This window comes from Chionomys nivalis, chromosome 2 (genome assembly GCF_950005125.1).
Source record: "Chionomys nivalis chromosome 2, mChiNiv1.1, whole genome shotgun sequence".
Taxonomy (NCBI): Eukaryota; Metazoa; Chordata; class Mammalia; order Rodentia; family Cricetidae; genus Chionomys; species Chionomys nivalis.
The window spans coordinates 83853597-83872812 of NC_080087.1; the positions used below are offsets into that span (position 1 = coordinate 83853597).

The following is a 19216-nucleotide window of genomic DNA, read 5'->3' on the forward strand; positions in this document are numbered from 1 at the left end:
AGATAAGGGATGGGAGGGGGCATATAAAGGTCAAATTCTAGTTTTAATATAGTCAGACAAACGGGGAGAATGAAAGTTGATGACATTCTACAGGTTTTTGGTTTTTCCTGCTCCAGTCAGTCATGGTAACTACGACACCACTTCCAACTCATCACACCTAAGGACAGAATCACCAATCTCTTGGCATGGTCTAGAGCACCAAAAAATCCAGGCCCCAGCAAAAGGACCAACCCCATAGCACACGAAAACAACCAGATCAGGGCAGGACTTTTCCAAATTTTATTCGTCTGGGTCCAATCAGTGGACAGAAACTACACAGAACACTTTCTTCACTCAACAATGGCTCCAAAGCCCAAGAACATTGATGCGCAGGTGAAGTTGTGCTTCTGTGAAGACATGAAGGTTCTCAATAAGAGGGGAAAGACAGAAGCTGCGGTTACAATGCTGTGTAAAAAGTTGCTGTTAGACTCCTGTGGTACTAATAAACTTCACCCCAGGCATATATGTACATAGGAAAACCTAACAGTTAATAGTATACTTCAGGTGTCCACCAGGTACCGTGGGGTGTATCCCACACTTACCATGGGGACTCTTGTAATAATATGTATTTCATCCATAGCTATCTTTTTAAGAAAAATAGCACAGAATATATGTTGCTACAATGTAGAACTATCAATTTGTTACATTTATTCGGAACCTTTATTTTTAATGAAAAGTAGATATTTAGATATGAACTTGGAGTAGCATATAATTACCCTGCTTTGTCACCTTCCACTTCTACAGAACTCCATTCGTACTATGACAGCAATGGCCACTTTTGGGGAACTGAATACATATCCTCCCAATTCTAGTTTTAGAGAAAAGTGTTTCCCATAAGCAATGCTTTGTACCAGAGTCAACAAGTTGGTTTTATTCAAATTTACACAGGAATCATCTCAATATATCCATCAATTCAATTTTCTTCATGCTGATTTTTCTTTTCCTTTTGATGTTATTACATAAATTTAACCAGTTGTGTCTAGCTGCTGGAATATTCTACTCTATAACTGTTAAATTTTATTCATCTACTTCATAAGCAACAAATACCTGCGCCTGATTTTTGCTACCGTAACTCATGCTGCAATGAACAGACTGACTGGGCACAGCTCCCTACGTGAGCATCAGTTTCTGGATGAAGAGACTGACTGGTGCACAGCTCCCTACGTGAGCATCAGTTTCTGGATGAGCAGACTGACTGGGCACAGTTCCTACGTGAGCATCAGTTTCTGGATGAGCAGACTGACTGGTGCACAGCTCCCTACGTGAGCATCAGTTTCTGGATGAAGAGACTGGTGCACAGCTCCCTACGTGAGCATCAGTTTCTGGATGAAGAGACTGACTGGTGCACAGCTCCCTACGTGAGCATCAGTTTCTGGATGAAGAGACTGGTGCACAGCTCCCTACGTGAGCATCAGTTTCTGGATGAAGAGACTGGTGCACAGCTCCCTACGTGAGCATCAGTTTCTGGATGAAGAGACTGACTGGTGCACAGCTCCCTACGTGAGCATCAGTTTCTGGATGAGCAGACTGACTGGGCACAGCTCCTATGTGAGCATCAGTTTCTGGATGAGCAGACTGATTGGGCACAGCTCCTACGTGAGCATCAGTTTCCGGATGAGCAGACTGGCTGGTGCACAGCTCCTACGTGAGCATCAGTTTCTGGATGAGCAGACTGGTGCACAGCTCCCTACGTGAGCATCAGTTTCTGGATGAGCAGACTGACTGGTGCACAGCTCCTACGTAAGCATCAGTTTCTTGAGAATAAGTATAAATGCTCAAGAACAACACCTGAAGATTCTAAAATTTCGTTCCTATTCAAGTATCAGAAACCATCCACTTAGAAAGTTCTTAAACAAGGCTCTCCTTTCTGCAAAGACACTGGATCCTAAGAAATACTTTAATAAATGAAGACTTCAGAGATCTATTATTTTCCCACACAAAAGCTGATTATCCTGAGATTATTTTTTAAGTCATCCATGATTTTTGTACTGATCTGGGATATTGCCAGAACCAATTACCAATCCTCCATGAATTCATTCATATTTCTAGATTCAATATTCTGTCGTGGCCTCAACTTTATACATTTCTATTAACAAAGACTTGTAAGTCATCATGGTGATGGATATCTGTAATTACAGCATTGGGAGGCTGAGTAACCAAATCACCAGAAACTTGAGGCCAACTTGGGCTATGTAGTGAGTTTAAGGTCGCCCTGGGCTATCTACACAGGGAGACTCTGTCCCAAAATGCCTTCTTTGAAAAGTGGTTTTTACAAATGACCCATATAGAAAAGCATATGTCAAAAATATTTTTACCTCTTAATTCCAAAACTTATATTGCTCATATTATATTAATACATATGATAAACTTTCTGAGACTGTAATACTTGGAATCACTGTACTCTAAGCTCATTGAGAAGGGTGTCAAAATTATAGCACTTAGCTGGGTGGTGGTGGTGCACAACTTTAATCCCAGCGCTTGGGAAGCAGAGACAGATGGATCTCTGTGAATTTGAGGCCAGCCTGGTCTACCATCAAGTGAGTTCCAGGACAGGCTCCAAAGCTACAGAGAAAGAAAACAACAAAAAATTATACTAATAACTTTGATTGTGAGAGCCTGTGAAGTATATAACACTGTGATACATCTTATTAAATATCTTTACACTTAAGTTTTGAGTCACTATAGGATTGCCTACATTTATGTAACTTTAATGTAAGATAAATCTTTTGATATATTACCAACCATACATTCTGCTCAAGCATTCCTAAAGCTAAGGCATTTATAGAGCTTTAATGAATATGGATTCTCTGGTGTCTGATGTGGTGTGACTTCTGGCTGAAAGCCTTCCCACACTCACTACACTGGTACGGCTTCTCACCTGTGTGGATTCTCATGTGTAAAGCAAGAGTTGAGAACTGAGAAAAGGCCTTCCCACACTCGTTACAGCCGTAGGGCTTCTCACCCGTATGGCTCCTCATGTGCACCGTGAGAGAGGAGCTCTGACAGAAGGCTTTCCCACAGATTTTACATTCATAGGGTTTATCGCCTGTATGAATCCTCACGTGCACAATGAGTGACGTAATTCGAGAAAAGGCTTTTCCGCACTTATTACATTCGTAGGGTTTTTCGCCCGTATGGATGTTGTGATGTTTGATGAGATACTGCTTCTGCCGGAAAATCGTCCCACATTCGTTACATTTGTAGGGCTTCTCTCCGATATGGATTTTCTCATGCTCGGTGAGGTTGGATTTGCCACTGAAGGCTTTCCCACACTCCTTACATGTGTACGGTTTCTCTCCAGTGTGACTTCTCTGGTGTCTGATGAGGCTTGATTTCTGAATGAAGGCCTTCCCACACCCTTTGCATTCGTAGGGTTTCTCTCCAGTGTGGATTCTCTGGTGGATAATGAGGTTCTCTTTTTGGCTAAAAGCCTTACCACACTCGTTACATTTAAAAGGTTTCTTTCCACTGTGGATGTTCTGATGCTTCAGGAGGTACTGCTTCTGGCTGAAGGCTCTTCCACACTGATTACATTCAAATGGCTTCTCTCCTGTATGAATTTTCTCATGCTCTTTGAGATATGCTTTGCCATTAAAAGCTTTCCCACATTCCTTACATGCAAATGGTTTGTTCCCCGTGCTTCTCTGATTTCTGAGGGGGGCTGTCATCTGAATGGAGGTTTTCTCTTCAGCATGTTGCTTCTGAGGAGAAAGGAGGTTTCCTCTCTGGCTGAAGGCTTTTCCACATTTATATGATTTCCTCCGTGCATGACTTCTCATATGTACAGTAAGTGATGAGACTCGAGAAAACGCTTTGCCACATTCTGTACATTCATGTGAGTTCTCTCCACTGTGCATTTTCTTATGCTCTACAAAGCTTTCTTTTAGGCTAAAGGTTTTTCTACATTCATTACATTCATAAAGTTTCTCTCCAGGATCGAGTCCATCATGCAGAAGGTCTGACTCGGGATGAAGACTTTCCAACATTCTGTCACGCACAAGGGTTTTCTCCTAGCGTCTACTGAGACAGGATGGAAGCTTTGCCACATGCACTAGATGTATATCTAGTGAAGCTGTTTACATGAGTGGCCTGAGATGGGGTGACAAGGGACAGAAATACAGCACCGCCTTTATGTTAATGGTTCTTTCTTACAGTTGCTCTTACTTGCACAAGTAAATTATGAATGTGGAGAAATTACAGTTCACATTTTCTTCAGCTGAGCCCCACATGCAATGTCTGTGCCCAGAGGAAAATACTCTGTATCCTAGGTCTTCCAAAAAAATTTTTAGTCTCTTTCTATAGAGAAAGATGGGACTTTACTTGCAAGTCTTTCATCCTGTGTCCTTCTCTGCTTCTAAAAGACAACAACAAAAAGTTACTAAAAGAATTAACAAGAGTAAAACTGTTGGTGTCTAGAATGTAGTAAGTATCCAATAATTTACCTTATCATTAACATCCTTAACAAACTGAATTCTCCCATTTTTACTAATAAAATTGCAGAAATGTGCTATTACAAAAAACCTATTTAAGTCACACATGGTAGGTCACATAACCCAGAGCTCGTGACACTGACAGTTAGGACCAACATGGGTTAGATAGTGAATTCCAGGCCAACCTGGCTACAGATGAGACTCTTCCTTAAACACAAGGCTAACATTCAGAAGGTGGTGGCACATGCCATTAATCCCAGCACTTGGGAGGCAGGGGCAGGCAGATCTCTGAATCTGAGGCCAGCCTGGGCTACAGAGAGTGCTAGGATGAGCCAGGGCTGTCTTGGGAAAAAGAAAGGAAGGAAGGGAGGGAGGGAGGGAGGGAGGGAGGGAGGGAGGGAGGGAGGGAGGGAGGGAGGGAGGGAGGGAAGGAAGGAAGGAGAGAGAGAAAAGGAAGGAGAGAGAGAAGAGGAAAGATGAAAAAGGGGAGAGAGAGAAAGGGAGGGACGGAGGAAGAAAGGCAAAAAAACTAACTCAAAGACAAAGAAACCTAAACTCTTGAAGTCTAGCCTTTTCACATGAAAGCAGAAATACAGTAACATCTCCAGATATGTGCAGCTTTAACTGTTTGTCAATGTATCTTGCACATATCATTAGTAAGTAAAATAAGAGAAAACATTAAAAGCCTAGACAACCACCAGGACGAACACTTAAGACTGATAGTGCATACGATGACAGGGTGAAAAAGAAACAATATATATAATAAATATAAGTATAATGTATAATAAATAAATAAATACATTGTTTTGCTTTGTTTTTCGAGTTAGGGTTTCTCTGTATAACAATCCTGGCCGTCCTGGAACTCGGTTTGTAGACCAGGCTGGCCTCTAAATGCACAGAGATCCACCTGCCTCTGCCTCCGGAGTCCTGGATTAAAGGTGTGCGCCACCATTCCTGGCTAACAATATTTTTTAAATGCATTTTTCTCTATGTTTCTTGAAATCCCACTAAAATGGTAATAAAAAGGACTAAGGGCATGGGGGATGAACACTAAACACCAGAGGGTAAAGAGCCTTTGGGAAACTGAAGGCTCAGAGAGCACTGAGCTAGCTTGACCAGAAAGACTGCAAATAAGGTGTCAGGCAAAGACAAAATTAATCTGAGACACATCTCAACCAAAAGATTATACAGTCACAAATGCAGCCTCAGCAATGGGAGACAAGGGCAGAAGGAGTGCCACATGTTTAAAAGCTAGTCATGTCCAAAGTTAGCTTGAGCTAACTCCAGGGAGCCTGGACTACAGACAGAGACCTCCTGTCAAAAATTATAACCAGGTGGTGGTGGCGCACGCCTTTAATCCCAGGACTCAGGAGGCAGAGGCAGGCGGATCTTATGAGTTCAAGGCCAGCCTGGCCTACAAGAGCTAGTTTCAGGACAGGCTCCAAAGCTACAGAGAAACCCTGTCTCTAAAAACCCAAAAATAATAAATAAATAAAGAAATAAGTTATTAAAAAAGAAAAAATTTTAATTAGATAACTATAAACTATAATTGGGGAAGAGTAGATATTTATGAATATAAATGAATAGCTAATACCCTCAACTCCTGCTCTGTGAGTTAGAGGCTAGCCTGAGCTACACAGCAAGTTCCAGGACAACAAAGGATACATATTGAAACCCTGTCTCAACAACAATAAGAAGTAACTTACGTGGCTGCCGATTTGTAGTTCAGGGTGAGGAAAGACTGAGCCAAAACAGCTGGCTACCGAGTCATCCCTGGGCATCTACAGGGCATCTCTGCAGACAATCTATGCATGTCCTCCTACAGTTAAATCCCTTTTAGGTTACACAGAATACCTAGCACACTATGGCAACGCCACTCAAATAGCTGCCATGCGGTGTTGGTCAGGGAGTTAAAACAAGGAAAAATACCTGCATGTTTGTCTTAACAGGTGTTAGTGTGTGGACACACGAGTGCAGGTGCCTATGGAGATGAGACTGGAGGTACAGGAGCAGCCATTAAAATTAGGCCTGGAAGTGAAGGAGGGGGGCTGGCATACAGCAGAGAAGTTACAAGAGCAACCAATCCTGTAGAGGGTGAGGAAAGGAAAGCAGAGCCTGGATCACTGACCTATCCAAAGGATTTTCAGCAATCGCCCCTCCAAATGGGGCTGAGCTGATTGGAAAAAACAAAAAACAAACAAAACAACTAAAAACCCCTAGGCGGTTGCAAAGTCTCACTGCACCCAGGACACTGAACATTATACAAGGCTTCCACTCACCTGCGGACTTAACTTCTCAACCACCCACCGTTTCTGTTTGAAGTGTAGACTCTAAACTTGCAAAGAGAAAGTGCTTCAGGACGCTGATATCTCTGGAAATCAAAGCAGCAGCTGCAAGTCAGGCTGAGGCCTCAGAACTCAGGAGAGGTTTGAAGGGCAGGCAAACTTCCGCTCCGCTGGCCTGCAAAAACAACCAAGTTCCGTGCGTCTAGGAGCCTCGGAGCAATCAGGCCCATGAGCAAAGGGCAAGAGCGTTTGCAGTTTGCATTCAGGATAAGCCCAAAATTCTGCCTGAAACCAAAATGTACTTCGGACATGGGTAACACAAGGTATTTCATTTTCAGAATTTAAGTTATACAGAGAAACTATGACACGGACTTTTCTGAGGTTGCCCAAACTGCCATCTCACCATGATGTCTGGGCAGCTGTCACAGGTGGCCTCGCTTCCAAATGAAGGCAAACTGCTGTCTTATCTTCCCCACAACCCCCGCAACAGGTTTAAGGCAGGAGTGGGAACTAGGAAATCAAGGCAGGAAGATGGAGAGTTTGAGGAAAGACTAGGCTACCTGTCTCAAAAAAGTAAATAGAAGGCCAGAGAAATGGCTCAGTGGTTAAAGTATTTGTAACAGCAGGCATGAAGATAGGTGTTTGGCTCCCTAGGATCCATTGTCAGAGGGCAGAGAAGGAACCCCGAGAGCGCTGGCTAGGAGCACTAGCCATAGGCACTTGAGTGTGGCGGAGAGAAAATGCCTTAATGAGTAAAGTGAAAAGTAGATGGAGGGAGCTGGGAAGTCGTGGCGCACGCCTTTAATCCCAGTACTGGGGAGGCAGAGGCAGGCGGATCTCTGTGAGTTCAAGGCCAGCCTGGTCTACAGAGCTAGTTCCAGGACAGGCTCCAAAGCTACAGAGAAACCCTGTCTCGAAAAACCAAAGCAACAAAATAGATGGAGGGTGATTCCTAACATCAGTGTAAGACACACCCACACGCAGGCACACTCATGTAGATGGAGGGTGATTCCTAACATCAGTGTAAGACACACCCACATGCAGGCAAACTCATGTGCACATGCCCTTCCACACCAATATGTGTCAACATACATGAAAAACACATGCACAACACACACACAATTGGAAAAAAGAGACTATAAACTGGTACAGGTACTCAGGTGACAGAGGCTGGAGGAGCAGAAGTTCAAGGTCAGTTACATAGTGAGTTCCAGCCTGTGCTACATGAGAAACTGTCTTTAAAAGTTAAAGAGGGGCTGGGAGTAGTAGCACACACTTTTAATCAGGAGTCAGAGGCAGGCACATTTCTATAAATTTGAGGCCAGCCTGGTCTATAAAGTGAGTTCCAGACAGCCAGAATTACATAGTGAGACCCCCACCTTGAGCCCCAAAAAGAAAGGGGGCGTGAAAGATGGCTCAGCAGTTAAGAACAATGGCTGCTCTTTCGGAGGACCCAGGTTCAGTTCCTAGCACCGGCAGGACAGCTCACAAACCATTAGAATGCCAGGTCTATAAGATCCAGTGTCCTCTTCTGGCCTCTGTGCATATTGTATGCATATGATACATAGACATACATGTAGGCAAAAACCCGTATGTTGTGGAATATTAGTTTAAGATATGTTACATTCGTTTATGCTGTGGAATATTTATTTAATGATAAAAGATATGTTGCATTATTTTATGCTACATTTGTTTAACTCTGTGAAGCTATGTTACTTTGCCTGCCTAAAACACCTGATTGGTCTGGTAAGAAGCAGAACAGCCAATAGCTGGACAGGAGACAGAAATGGGTGGGGCTGGCAGGCAGAGAGACTGAACAGAAGTAGATGAGGAGGAGGAGGAGAGAGAAAAGGAAAAGGAGAGGAGGATGGCAGGGGCCAGCTACCCAGGACACAACCAGCCACAGAGTAACTGGAAGAAAGATATAGAATAGAGAAAGGTAAAGGCCTAGAGGCAAAAGGTAGATAATAAGCCAAGCTAAGACCAGGCATTCATATTTATTTGGGAGCTGGGTGACAGGCCCCCAAAGAGAAAAAAAAAAAAAAACCTGAAGAAAAAACAATTACACCCATACATATAAAAAAAAATCACTCAGGAAGGTGGACCTGCACCTCACCTGGGCAGCACAACAGAGCTACTGACAGGTACCAGTGAATTAATTACCCAGAGAACATTAGCATGGGAGACCCGGCCTTGCCCCTCATCTGCCATCTGGTGGTGTGGGTAGGTGAAAGATTGCCCCCCACCCCACCCCGTGGCAGGTGGGAGAGATGGCCCTGAGGTCATAAGAGCGAAGAGCTGTCCCTGCCCTCACCAGCTGCAGCACTAAGGAAAGTGGCCCCTGCACCTTGCCTGGGCAACACAGTAGAGCTGGCCCCGATGGTCCAGGTGTGGAAGAGCTGTCCCTGAGCCTGGAAACATGAGAACTGCCCCGCCCCAAGCTCATTGCTGCAAGGGGTGAACTAGCTGGGGCAGGACTAGACAGCTCACCCTGGTGGTGAGGGCAGGGGACAGCTGGTGGGTTGACCAACCAGCAACCACTCAGGCCCAGAACCAGGACTATGAACTGGCCCACCCCAACACCCACCTCATCTATTACCTGTGGAAGCACGTGAGGGGCTGGTCCTCCAGACCCAAAGCTGCAGGATCTCCATGACACTGGGCAACAACAGGGTATCCAAGAGGAGTCCCGGTGAGGGCCCAGCACTGATAGTGTAGGAAAAATCAGAGGCCTTGAGCCAGACCAATGACTCTTTGCAATGAACACTTGCAAGTAAAGCTATATGGACCAACAGGTTTACTTGTGTGACTGTGTCACAGTGTGGCTTCCATAACGAGATTTTTTCCTTTTTATTTCTTAAATTTTATTCTATTTGGGGGGTTGCAAGGGCAGAAGGCAGATATGAAGGGGCAGGGAGATGAACAGGATTGAAATGCGTGATATGAAAGACACAAAGAATATATAAAAAGAAAGTTTAAAAAAATTAGAAAAAGACTCCTCAAAAATAGACCTCTGTAATCTGTTTCTGAGAAAACCGCAGTAGATGGGAGTACTTAGGGGTTAAAAAAAAGGTAAATCCCACAATCCTAGGCTTGGCGATATCAGAGGGGATAATTTAGAACAAGTTGGGGCTGGAGAGATGGTCAGGAAAGGCACTAGGTCCTGAGTCTGCAGATGGAAGAGGGGCAGAGACAAGTGGATCCCCAAAGCTTACTGGCCAGCCAGGCTGCTGAGTCAATGGGCTCCAGGCTCAGCGGGAAAGCGAGGCTCACTCAGTGAGAGAGACCCTGACTCACACAATAGAGAGCAAGACGCCTGGCATCTGTCTCTACCCTACAGCGCCCGTATACTACGCATGCATACATGTACGTGTGCACTCATGACTACTTATGCACACACCCACATGCAGATGTACACAACACACACACTAAAACAAGCTGTGTCTTCTTTGTTAGTTTGAATGACTTTTTTCTTCATTTATCCAATTGTTGACACTGACTCTTTTATTATTATTATGTTTTTTTTTTTTTTGAGACAAGATTTCTCTGTAGCTTTGGTGCCTGTCCTGGACTAGCTCTTGTAGACCAGGCTGGCATCGAACTCACAGAGATCCGCCTGCCTCTGCCTCCAAGTGCTGGGATTAAAGATGTGAGCCAGCACTGACCGGCTAAAAAAGTTTTTTTTCTTTTTCTTTTTTTTTCCTTTTTTATTTCTTTCTTTTTTTTTTTCTTTTTTTTTTCTTTTTTTTTTTTTTGTTTTGTTTTTCGAGACAGGATTTCTCTGTGGCTTTGGAACCTGTTCTGGAACGAGCCCTTTCACTTACAGAAAAATTTGCTAATGGGCGGGAGAACCAGTACAGCAGTCAGGAGCACATACCGTTCTCCCAGCAGCCACACAGGGCTGCTCACAAAGGCTGTAATGCCAGCTTCAGGGATCTGATGGCCTCTTCCGGCTTCCATCAGCACTCCCATGTGCCCACGCACCCACAAGTACACATACACACACACACACACACACACACACCTCTTTAAAAATAAAATCTTTAATAAATAAAAAAAAAGAAAAACATGTTTTAAAAATAAGTGCGAAAGTTGGGTGGTGGTGGCGCACGCCTTTAACCCCAGTAGTCAGGAGGCAAAGACAGGCGGATCTCTGTGAGTTCAAAGCCAGCCTAGTCTACAGAGCAGTTCCAGGACACCCACGACTGTTACACAGAGAAACCCTGTCTGAAAAAAAACCAAGGGGGGGAAAGTGCGGCTAGTGGTGAGGCACGGCTATAATCCCAGCATGTGGAAGGCAGAAGCAGGCAAATCTCTGAGTTCGAGGCCAGCCTGGTTTACAGAGCTAGTTCCAGAATAGCCAGGCTACACAGAGAAATTCTGTCTCAAAATAAATAATTGTGACGTGCAAGGCATGGTAGTGCTGGCCTTTCATTCCAGCACTTGGGAAGCAGAGGCCTGCCTAGTCAACAAAGTGAGTTCCTTCCAGGACAACCAGGGCTATGCAGAGAAACCCTCTTTCAAAAAAAAAAAAAAAAAAAAAAAAGGCAAAATACTTCTCTAAAATGCAGAAGAAAAACTTTACTTTAACAAAAGCTACTCGGTATGGGGAACATCTGAACAAATTAAGAGTTTTAATTTGGCAAAGAGCCTAGCCCTTTGAGTATTTGAGTACTAAATATCTTCTGGACCTCTCTGCCGAGGGTGGGGACAACTTTCCTAAAGTTATTCCGAATTTGTACCAGTGGAAAGTACCTCCCAAGGGTTATTCCATAAACTCAAAGGCTACTCAAAAAGGCTCGACTCAAGTTTCTCCAAGTCCTAAGTTAATTCCTCCAGATTTGTAGGCACCCAATAGCAAGTTTTTGGAAATCTTCATTACCAAAAAAAAGATTTTTCAAAGGAACGTTGGTTTCATTTTGTACTGACATGTTTTATTAAAAAAAAAAATAAACTTTTAAACAACTCACTCAATTTATCTTTTTCCCTTTCCTGTTTACCAGAACAAGGCGTTATTCTTAAAATGTGACAAGTGTATTCCCATTCGTGTATTCTCACTAACTTGAATTCAGTTTCTTTTTAAATCAACCAAAGGACACCCTCACACGTAAGCTCACCCCACCCGCAAACCCACCCTGGCTTCTGGCTCTCCCCAGCCCCCATCCGCCCAAGTTCCCAGCTCCGCTGTCACAGTAAGCGATTCTCACCCCTTCGGGCATCCTCGCCCTTGCAGGAGCAGCAAACCCTCCCCTACAGCTTCTTTGGCTCGACCGGGCCCAGGAAAACGACGGCCCTACAGACCCCCAAATAAAACTCACCAGCAGACAAAGGAGACGATGGCGAGCCACGGAGCCTGCGCCTGCGCACTCCTGCCAGCACGCCCAGAGGTCTCTGCCCACCAGGGCTCTAAACTAGCGGATCTTACTCCATTTCCTTCTTTTGACTGTGGACTACATTCCCCAGAAGTCTCGGGGATCTAGTCAATTTTTTCCCGTGAACTTTTCCCAGCTCGTGTAGGTGGTGTTAGGGAATAAGAGACCGGGACTCAAATACTACGGCTTTTACTGTTTTACCAGGAAGGACGGTGGTGTGCCATCGTGTTTAATAAGGGCAGCTCAAACTCACTGAATAGGCTTTACGTGCCTGCAGGGCGAGATTCCGAATAACACGTAACCCTCTCGTAAAAACGGAGGCGGGAGCCATCTTGGTGACGTGGAGCAGTGCAGAACTACATTTCCCAGAAGCTATCGCACGTTCCCACGCCTCTGGCTTCTACTTGGTAGCTCTCCATAAAGTTGTACCAGACTCTGGTGTTAACTCTAGACACACAAACTAACGCCAGGTGGGAATTGAGACTGCAAATGTAGGTTCAGGCGAAACAGGCAGGAGAAAGATGTGAAATTGTGATTTTTTTTTTATTATAACCGGACGTCCTAGGGTTGTGAATGGGGACTGTGGCTGTATGTAACAATGTAAAAAGCAGTATGCAGGTGTGTAGTTGGGTGTTTTTTAATGTGTAACCTTAGTGTTATGTATGAAAACCAGGACAAACAGCTAACTGAGGTGCCTGTGAACACGTCAAAGCAGATGATGTCCACAAGTCTCCCAGCATCCCTAGAATCCGGTTTTGAGGAAGAGGTTACCGGGCAGTCCCCAGTCAAGGAATACCACAAAATCCCACCGCACAACAAACCTCACTTGAGATTTATCGAGGAAAACACGAGAGTGGCTGTTGTAATTTACAAAAAACAGTGCGCGAGAGAAAGATGCCATGCAATAGAGCTCAGGGGAGGGTTTTTATGGGGTGGGGAGAAAGTGAATGGGAAAAGGAGGAAAGGAAGAGGGGAGACCTGCCTCTGGGGACAGGAGTAGTATAAGAGGAGAGAGAAGAGAGACAGAGAAAGAAAGAAAGAGCTGGGCTTGCTGTTGCATTGCCTTCCTACAGCCAGGCTCATGCAGCATGGTCACTCCCAAGATATTTCATATGTTCATTCCTGAGATTCTCAGAGACCATAGCAAGTTGCCCAATTGGTTCCACATTGAGTATCTGATGAGTTGGAAAGCAGTGTTCCTGAAGGCTTGGCTGCTGGAAACAGCGTTTAATAAGAACAGAAAGCACATTCGTGTCAAGTGAACTCCTGATTCACATGAAAGGGTGGGATCTTGGAGGCCAAGCTGAGATCTTGATAGTCAGGCAGGCTTTATTGCCAACAAGACATGACCAAGATGACCATGAGCTTGACTGACCATCTCCACAAGCAACTCATGCGAATCTCAGAGAATCCAGACCAGGATCTTCCACTGAACTCTGTAGAGATCAATGTGACCATCGGAGTCTTCAAGGCCTGGTTCTAGATGTTTCCTGAGATTGTTGAGATGGGGACCCAGAGTTCCTCAATGAAGGTCCATGGGACTGTAACCCAGCACTCTTTGGACATTTTGAAAGTGGAAGTCTCCAGAAAACATTGCACAGCCCTGACAGTCCTGTAACTCACCCAGTAGACCAGGCTGGTCTTGAATTCACAGAGATCCACCGGACTCTGCCTCCCCAGTGGGATTAAAGGGATGCACAACTCCACCAAGCTCATAAACTATTTTTGTTTCTTCCTTAGAAGTTGGGAGAGAAAATAGTTTTTGTTTCCCCCTTGTGTTAAATGCTAACAAATATGTACTGGAAACATTCCTCTGAAGAATTACATAGCTGGCCTAAAAAAAATTAAGTGTCAACATAGTTAATGGCTCTTTTGGTTCTGTTAATATCTCTGTATGTTGCTGTGGAACAATCCTGTTCTTCATTGTGAATATGTATTACTCTCATTAGTTAATTAAAAAGCTGACAGGCGGGTAGCTGGGCAGGAAGTCAGTTGTTTTCTTTATGGCAAAAGCTAGCCACGTGGGCAAAGAAACTGCCCTTTCCTCAATTGCTGACAGTTACTGTCCAAACTGAGTCAACGGACACAAGAAAGGTGACTTCCAAACTTTGCCAAGATAGAATAGGAAAACCCTTCAGAATTCCCTGCTTCAGAGAAAGTCTGTAAGATATGCCAAACCTAGCCGGGCGGTGGTGGCGCACGCCTTTAATCCCAGCACTTGGGAGGCAGAGGCAGGTGGATCTCTGTGAGTTCGAGACCAGCCTGGTCTACAGAGCTAGTTCCAGGACAGGCTCCAAAACCACAGAGAAACCCTGTCTCGAAAAACAAAAATAAATAAATAAATAAATAAATAAATAAATAAATAAATAAAATAAGATATGCCAAACCTGTTGGCCAGAGTTGGATGCCCTAATGTTGCAGAGAAACTTTGGGTGACTGTCCATGCAAATTGAGGTTCCTGTCATTAGGTAACATTTCACCCTTGTAGGGGTCTTTGATGGAGTTGAAGACTAAATAGTTTTAACTGTAGTTTTCCTTAGTTAACTAGAAAGTAGAAACTTTAGACTCACCAAGATAAGATAGATAATTAAGCATTTTCTCTAATTTTGCCAAATGCAAATGGATAAGATATTGTTACAGTAATTCTTACTCAATAACTGTTTTTGTTGTATATAATTTTATTATATTAAAATTAAAACCTTCCTTTTTAATTGAACAAAAAGGGGGAATGCTGTGGAACAATCATTTTGTACACTATGAATTTATGTGTTACTCTCATTGGTTAATAGAAAGCTGACAGACCAATAGCTGGGCAGGAAGTTAGGTGGGAAAGCTGCGGAGGCCCAAAACTATGAGCGGATTTCCATGTTGACCAAAGATCAGAGAGTTGGAACTTACAAGATTATTGCGCTTCTACCTCAAAGGCCCCATCTAGATGTTGATTTAGAGAGTTCTGCTCTCTCAAGGTGATTGTCTACAGGTGTGACTAATTGCCAGACTTTGTGCTCCAGGAATAGAGAAGTAGATCTGTTCCTACCTCAAACAAAAGTCTAAGGATCCAATTAAGTCCCAGTTCTCTTTATGAAGATAACTTGGGTTCCACCTACCTTGTCTTGGCAAAGTTTTGCAGTAATTTTATCTTGTGTCCTGCTTATCCAATTCAGACACAATTGTCAGCAGTTGAGGCAAGGGCAGTTTCTTGCCCAAAAAGCTAGCTTTGATTCACTGAAAGCAAACTCTGTAAGACAGTTCTGTGATAACCATCATCCTTTTTTTGAAGTAAATTGATGCTGCCTTGAACAGACACATCTCACTGTCATGAAAAGACTTATGTTATTAAAACATTTAAAATGTCATATTCTCTTGGTCTTTGAAGTGTTTGAAGACCATCTTTAAAATATACCTCTGCTTGACCTTGAAAACATACCTAACATGGCCATGAATTTAATTATTATAGATGACTAAATACTACGTGTATTTCTTAATTATCCATTACATTTTTAAATGAGCTCCATAGATACATTAAACAAGAATAGAAATATATATACAGTTTAGCAAAAAAAAAAACCCTTAAATTTGTATCAACATTTAAAAATCCATATCAATGTAAAGTATTCAAGACTAATAGTTGTTTTTTAGTTTAAAAGTAGACTTAATAACCTACCCTTTTATCCTATAATTTGTACATTATATACTTTTTCCCTTCAGAAAGAGATAACTGAATCTAATCTACTTTATTCAGTTTTTTTCCAGACTATGACAAACAACAACTTGAAATCAACCCCAATAAGCAATGATAAACATCCATAATTAATTAAAGTACCAAAACTACCCACCTCACCTCTTGGAAATGTGGGCATCATGCTCTCTAGATTGCTTCCTGTTGTCCAAAGGTGATGGCATCTTTAGGGGACGTTGAGAAAATTGGGATAATGGTCAAGTCCTGGGAGATCTGTATTATCTTTATGTTTAGTCTCTGTGTGATGGGAAACTGTAGAGCTTATCTGAAGCATGGGCTGGATAGTCTGTGAGGCTGGACCATCTCAGTCAGCAGCTTTGAAGTTGTTCTGGATGCAGAATTTTGAGGAAACTGCAACAGAGGCCTGATCATCTGGGCTACTTGTGTTATTGGTGTCTGGTTCTTTTTTCTGAAAACACACAAACTTTTAAAGATAACATACATATTTGCATTAACACAGGTATGGAATGTGTCGTGTGTACAAGTCAGCTAAAGATGATTTTTTTGTTTTATGTTTGAGCAGGTAAAATACATTTGTCAACTTTATAAGTTAGCTTGGGCTGTACAATCAAACTTCTATCCACGTCATCTGAAAGGATGACAAGTGATAATGAGTCGTGAGAACTCTGGCCCACAAGATTTATCATATTTCATCCATTCTCAGAGCTGTAACCATAGCAGAGGGATCAGCCTATACATCACCTGACCTTTAATCTTTCTTCGTTTCTTTTCTCATATCTATAGTCAAGATTTTCAGGAGGTTTCCCCTGGTCAAATCTGATCTTTATTAACTTTGAAGGAATCTATAGCTTTTCATTTCCTGTGGAAATAAAGGTTTAACCATTCTCCAAGTGCAACATATTTCCCAACTTCTATTTCAGAGCCAAGCCATCCCTAGAGTATATAGGCTGGTTTAATTCAGCAGTCCCATCCACAGTCCATTATCTCTTGGCAGCTGTCATTCTCTGTTCATTAGCTTCCAAAAAATTCAAAGTCAACGAAGCACCATACGGGTTCCATACTGGCTGTGCATTTCCCATTTTTGTATGACTTACTCTTTTTACATACTTTATTCTTTCCTTAAAGACTTTGAGGTTTTTTAACTATTTTGTTTTTTCTATGACTGTCTATACATATTTCTTTTATTCAGTATATAAACACGTTTTCAAATGTGCCATGCTGTAGGAATTCCTACTGCCAGTAGCCTTTAAGTTACCCACCCATTTGGGCATGGCCTCTTATACTATTTATGCCCATGTAAAGCAAGCATCCGGCCTCTTTTCAGGCTGCGGTATTGGGCTGCTGTTCTCCATTCTGGCAAAGGATTGTGATTTGTGAGTCTATCCCTAAATAAATAACCCTCTATTATTCTCAATTCTGAGCTAGTGTGGGATTTCTTTTAACCGTCCTTCTTCAACCATGCTGTGGAAAATTCCTTTACACTGTATGGATATATGTCACTGTGATTAGTTTAATAGAGAAGCTGACTGGCCTATAACCAGACAGGATAAGATTAGGTGAGAAAGCCAGACTGGGAGAATTCTAGGATGAAGAAGGGCAGAGTCTAAGAAAGTCATCAGCATACACAGAGAAGCAAGATGGGCATGCCAGACTGAGAAAAGGTGCCGAGCTACATGGCAAAGCATAGACAAGAAATATGGGTTAATTTAAGTGTAAGAGTTAGCTAGTAAAAAGCCTGAGCTATCAACATGCATTTATAATTCCATCGAGCCTCTGAGTTGGTTATTTGGAAGCTGACAGGTGGGGGAGAAATGTCTGCTAACAATAACTGTACTAAGCACCTGCAGCGTTCTCCGGCCACATGAGACAATTTTTTTTCTTATCTTTTCTTTTTTAATTGAACTATACATTTTTCTCTGCTCCCCTCCTTTCCTCTCCACTCCCCTTCAGCTCTCTCCCATGGTCCACTTGCTCCCAATTTACTCAGGAGATCTTTTCTTTTTCTACTTCCCATGTAAATCAGAACCATGTATGTCTCTCTTAGGGTCCTCATTGTTGTCTAGGTTCTCTGGGATTGTGAGTTGTAGGCTGGTTTTCTTTGCTTTATGTCTAAAAACCATTTACTAGTGAATACATCAACTGCCACATGGCTCAGGTTAGCACATGGTGCTGGCCATGGTGCTGGCACCTGGCTACATCCTTCAGGCACCAGCTAGGAGCTGGGTCTCTATACTCCACCCAGCACCCACCTGCCTAAGAGACTGCAGGATTAGGAATACACACCCAGCTCCTTGTCCACAACTTTTCTTAGCTTTCTCAGGCCCTATATTTGAATATTCAAGCCTCCACATTGGATGCCATATGTAGTCAGATTTTTCTTTGGGCCACCAACTCACAAATAATGATCCAGAGACTTATTATTTATTATGAAAGCTTGGTCTTAGCTTAGACTTGTCCCATTAGCTCTTTTTTGTTTGTTTGTTTTTTAATATTTTATTTATTATGTATACAGAATTCTTCCTGCATGTACCCTGCAGTAGAGAAGAGGACACCAGATCTCATTACAGATGGTTGTGAGCCACCATGTGGTTGCTGTGAATTGAACTCAGGACCTCTGGAAGAGCAGCCAGTGCTCTTAACCTCTGAGCCATGTCTCTAGCCCACCCATTAGCTCTTATAACTTAAATTAACCCATTTATCTTAAATTTATTTTAATCTACATCTTGCCACGTGGCACCTTACCTCATCTCTCCATGCTGCCTATGTTGCTTCCTCCATGTCTGCCTGGCAACTCTATCCTTTTTCCCAGAGTCCTCTCTTTCCCCAGAAGTCCCGTCTAACTTCTTGCTGGCTCTTGGCCATTCAGCTTTTTATTTTATTTTTATTTTTTTAATATTTATTTACTTATTATATATACAATATTCTGTCTGTGTGTATGCCTGCAGGCCAGAAGAGGGCACCAGACCTCATTACAGATGGTTGTAAGCCACCATGTGGTTGCTGGGAATTGAACTCAGGACCTTTGGAAGAGCAGGCAATGCTCCTAACCTCTGAGCCATCTCTCCAGCCCCCCATTCAGCTTTTTATTACACCAATCACAGAAATACATTTTCATAAAGTATACCTATATCCCACGAAAGAGGTTCCCTCCTCTCTGATGGCTCTACTGTTGTGCCAAGTTGACATAAAAACTATCCAGGCTAGTTTCTGTAAATAACACATGTCATTTTGGCATGGTTGTACCTACCTGTAATCCTATACTTGGACTTGGGAGGTAGAAGTAGGAAGATCATGATGTTATGGGTCTGGGATGATTCAGAGATTCACTAATTTGATGAGTAATAATTTTGACCAGCTGTGGCTACATTTGGGATTCCCAGGATATAGCAT

The 19216-nt window shown here is 42.9% G+C and overlaps 1 protein-coding gene across 2 annotated transcripts; it reads right to left on the reverse strand.

Moving 5' to 3' along the window:
• Window positions 1-265: 265 nt before the first annotated feature.
• On the reverse strand, window positions 266-12185 carry Znf260 (zinc finger protein 260). Of its 2 annotated transcripts, XM_057757018.1 has the most exons (4): window positions 12073-12185; window positions 6749-6929; window positions 6399-6554; window positions 266-4393 (listed from the first exon to the last, which is right to left on the reverse strand). In XM_057757018.1, exon 4 carries the CDS (start codon window positions 4023-4025, stop codon window positions 2829-2831), a length of 1197 nt encoding a protein of 398 aa, XP_057613001.1. In that variant the 5' UTR covers window positions 4026-4393; window positions 6399-6554; window positions 6749-6929; window positions 12073-12185; the 3' UTR covers window positions 266-2828. The 2 variants fall into 2 exon arrangements, with proteins under 2 accessions (XP_057613001.1, XP_057612990.1); XM_057757007.1 differs by lacking the exon at window positions 6399-6554.
• Window positions 12186-19216: the final 7031 nt, after the last annotated feature.

Bases quoted from the DNA above. Each gene is read 5' to 3' on its own strand.
- Znf260 (XM_057757007.1), bottom strand. From the start codon at position 4,025: ATGTTGGAAAGTCTTCATCCCGAGTCAGACCTTCTGCATGATGGACTC.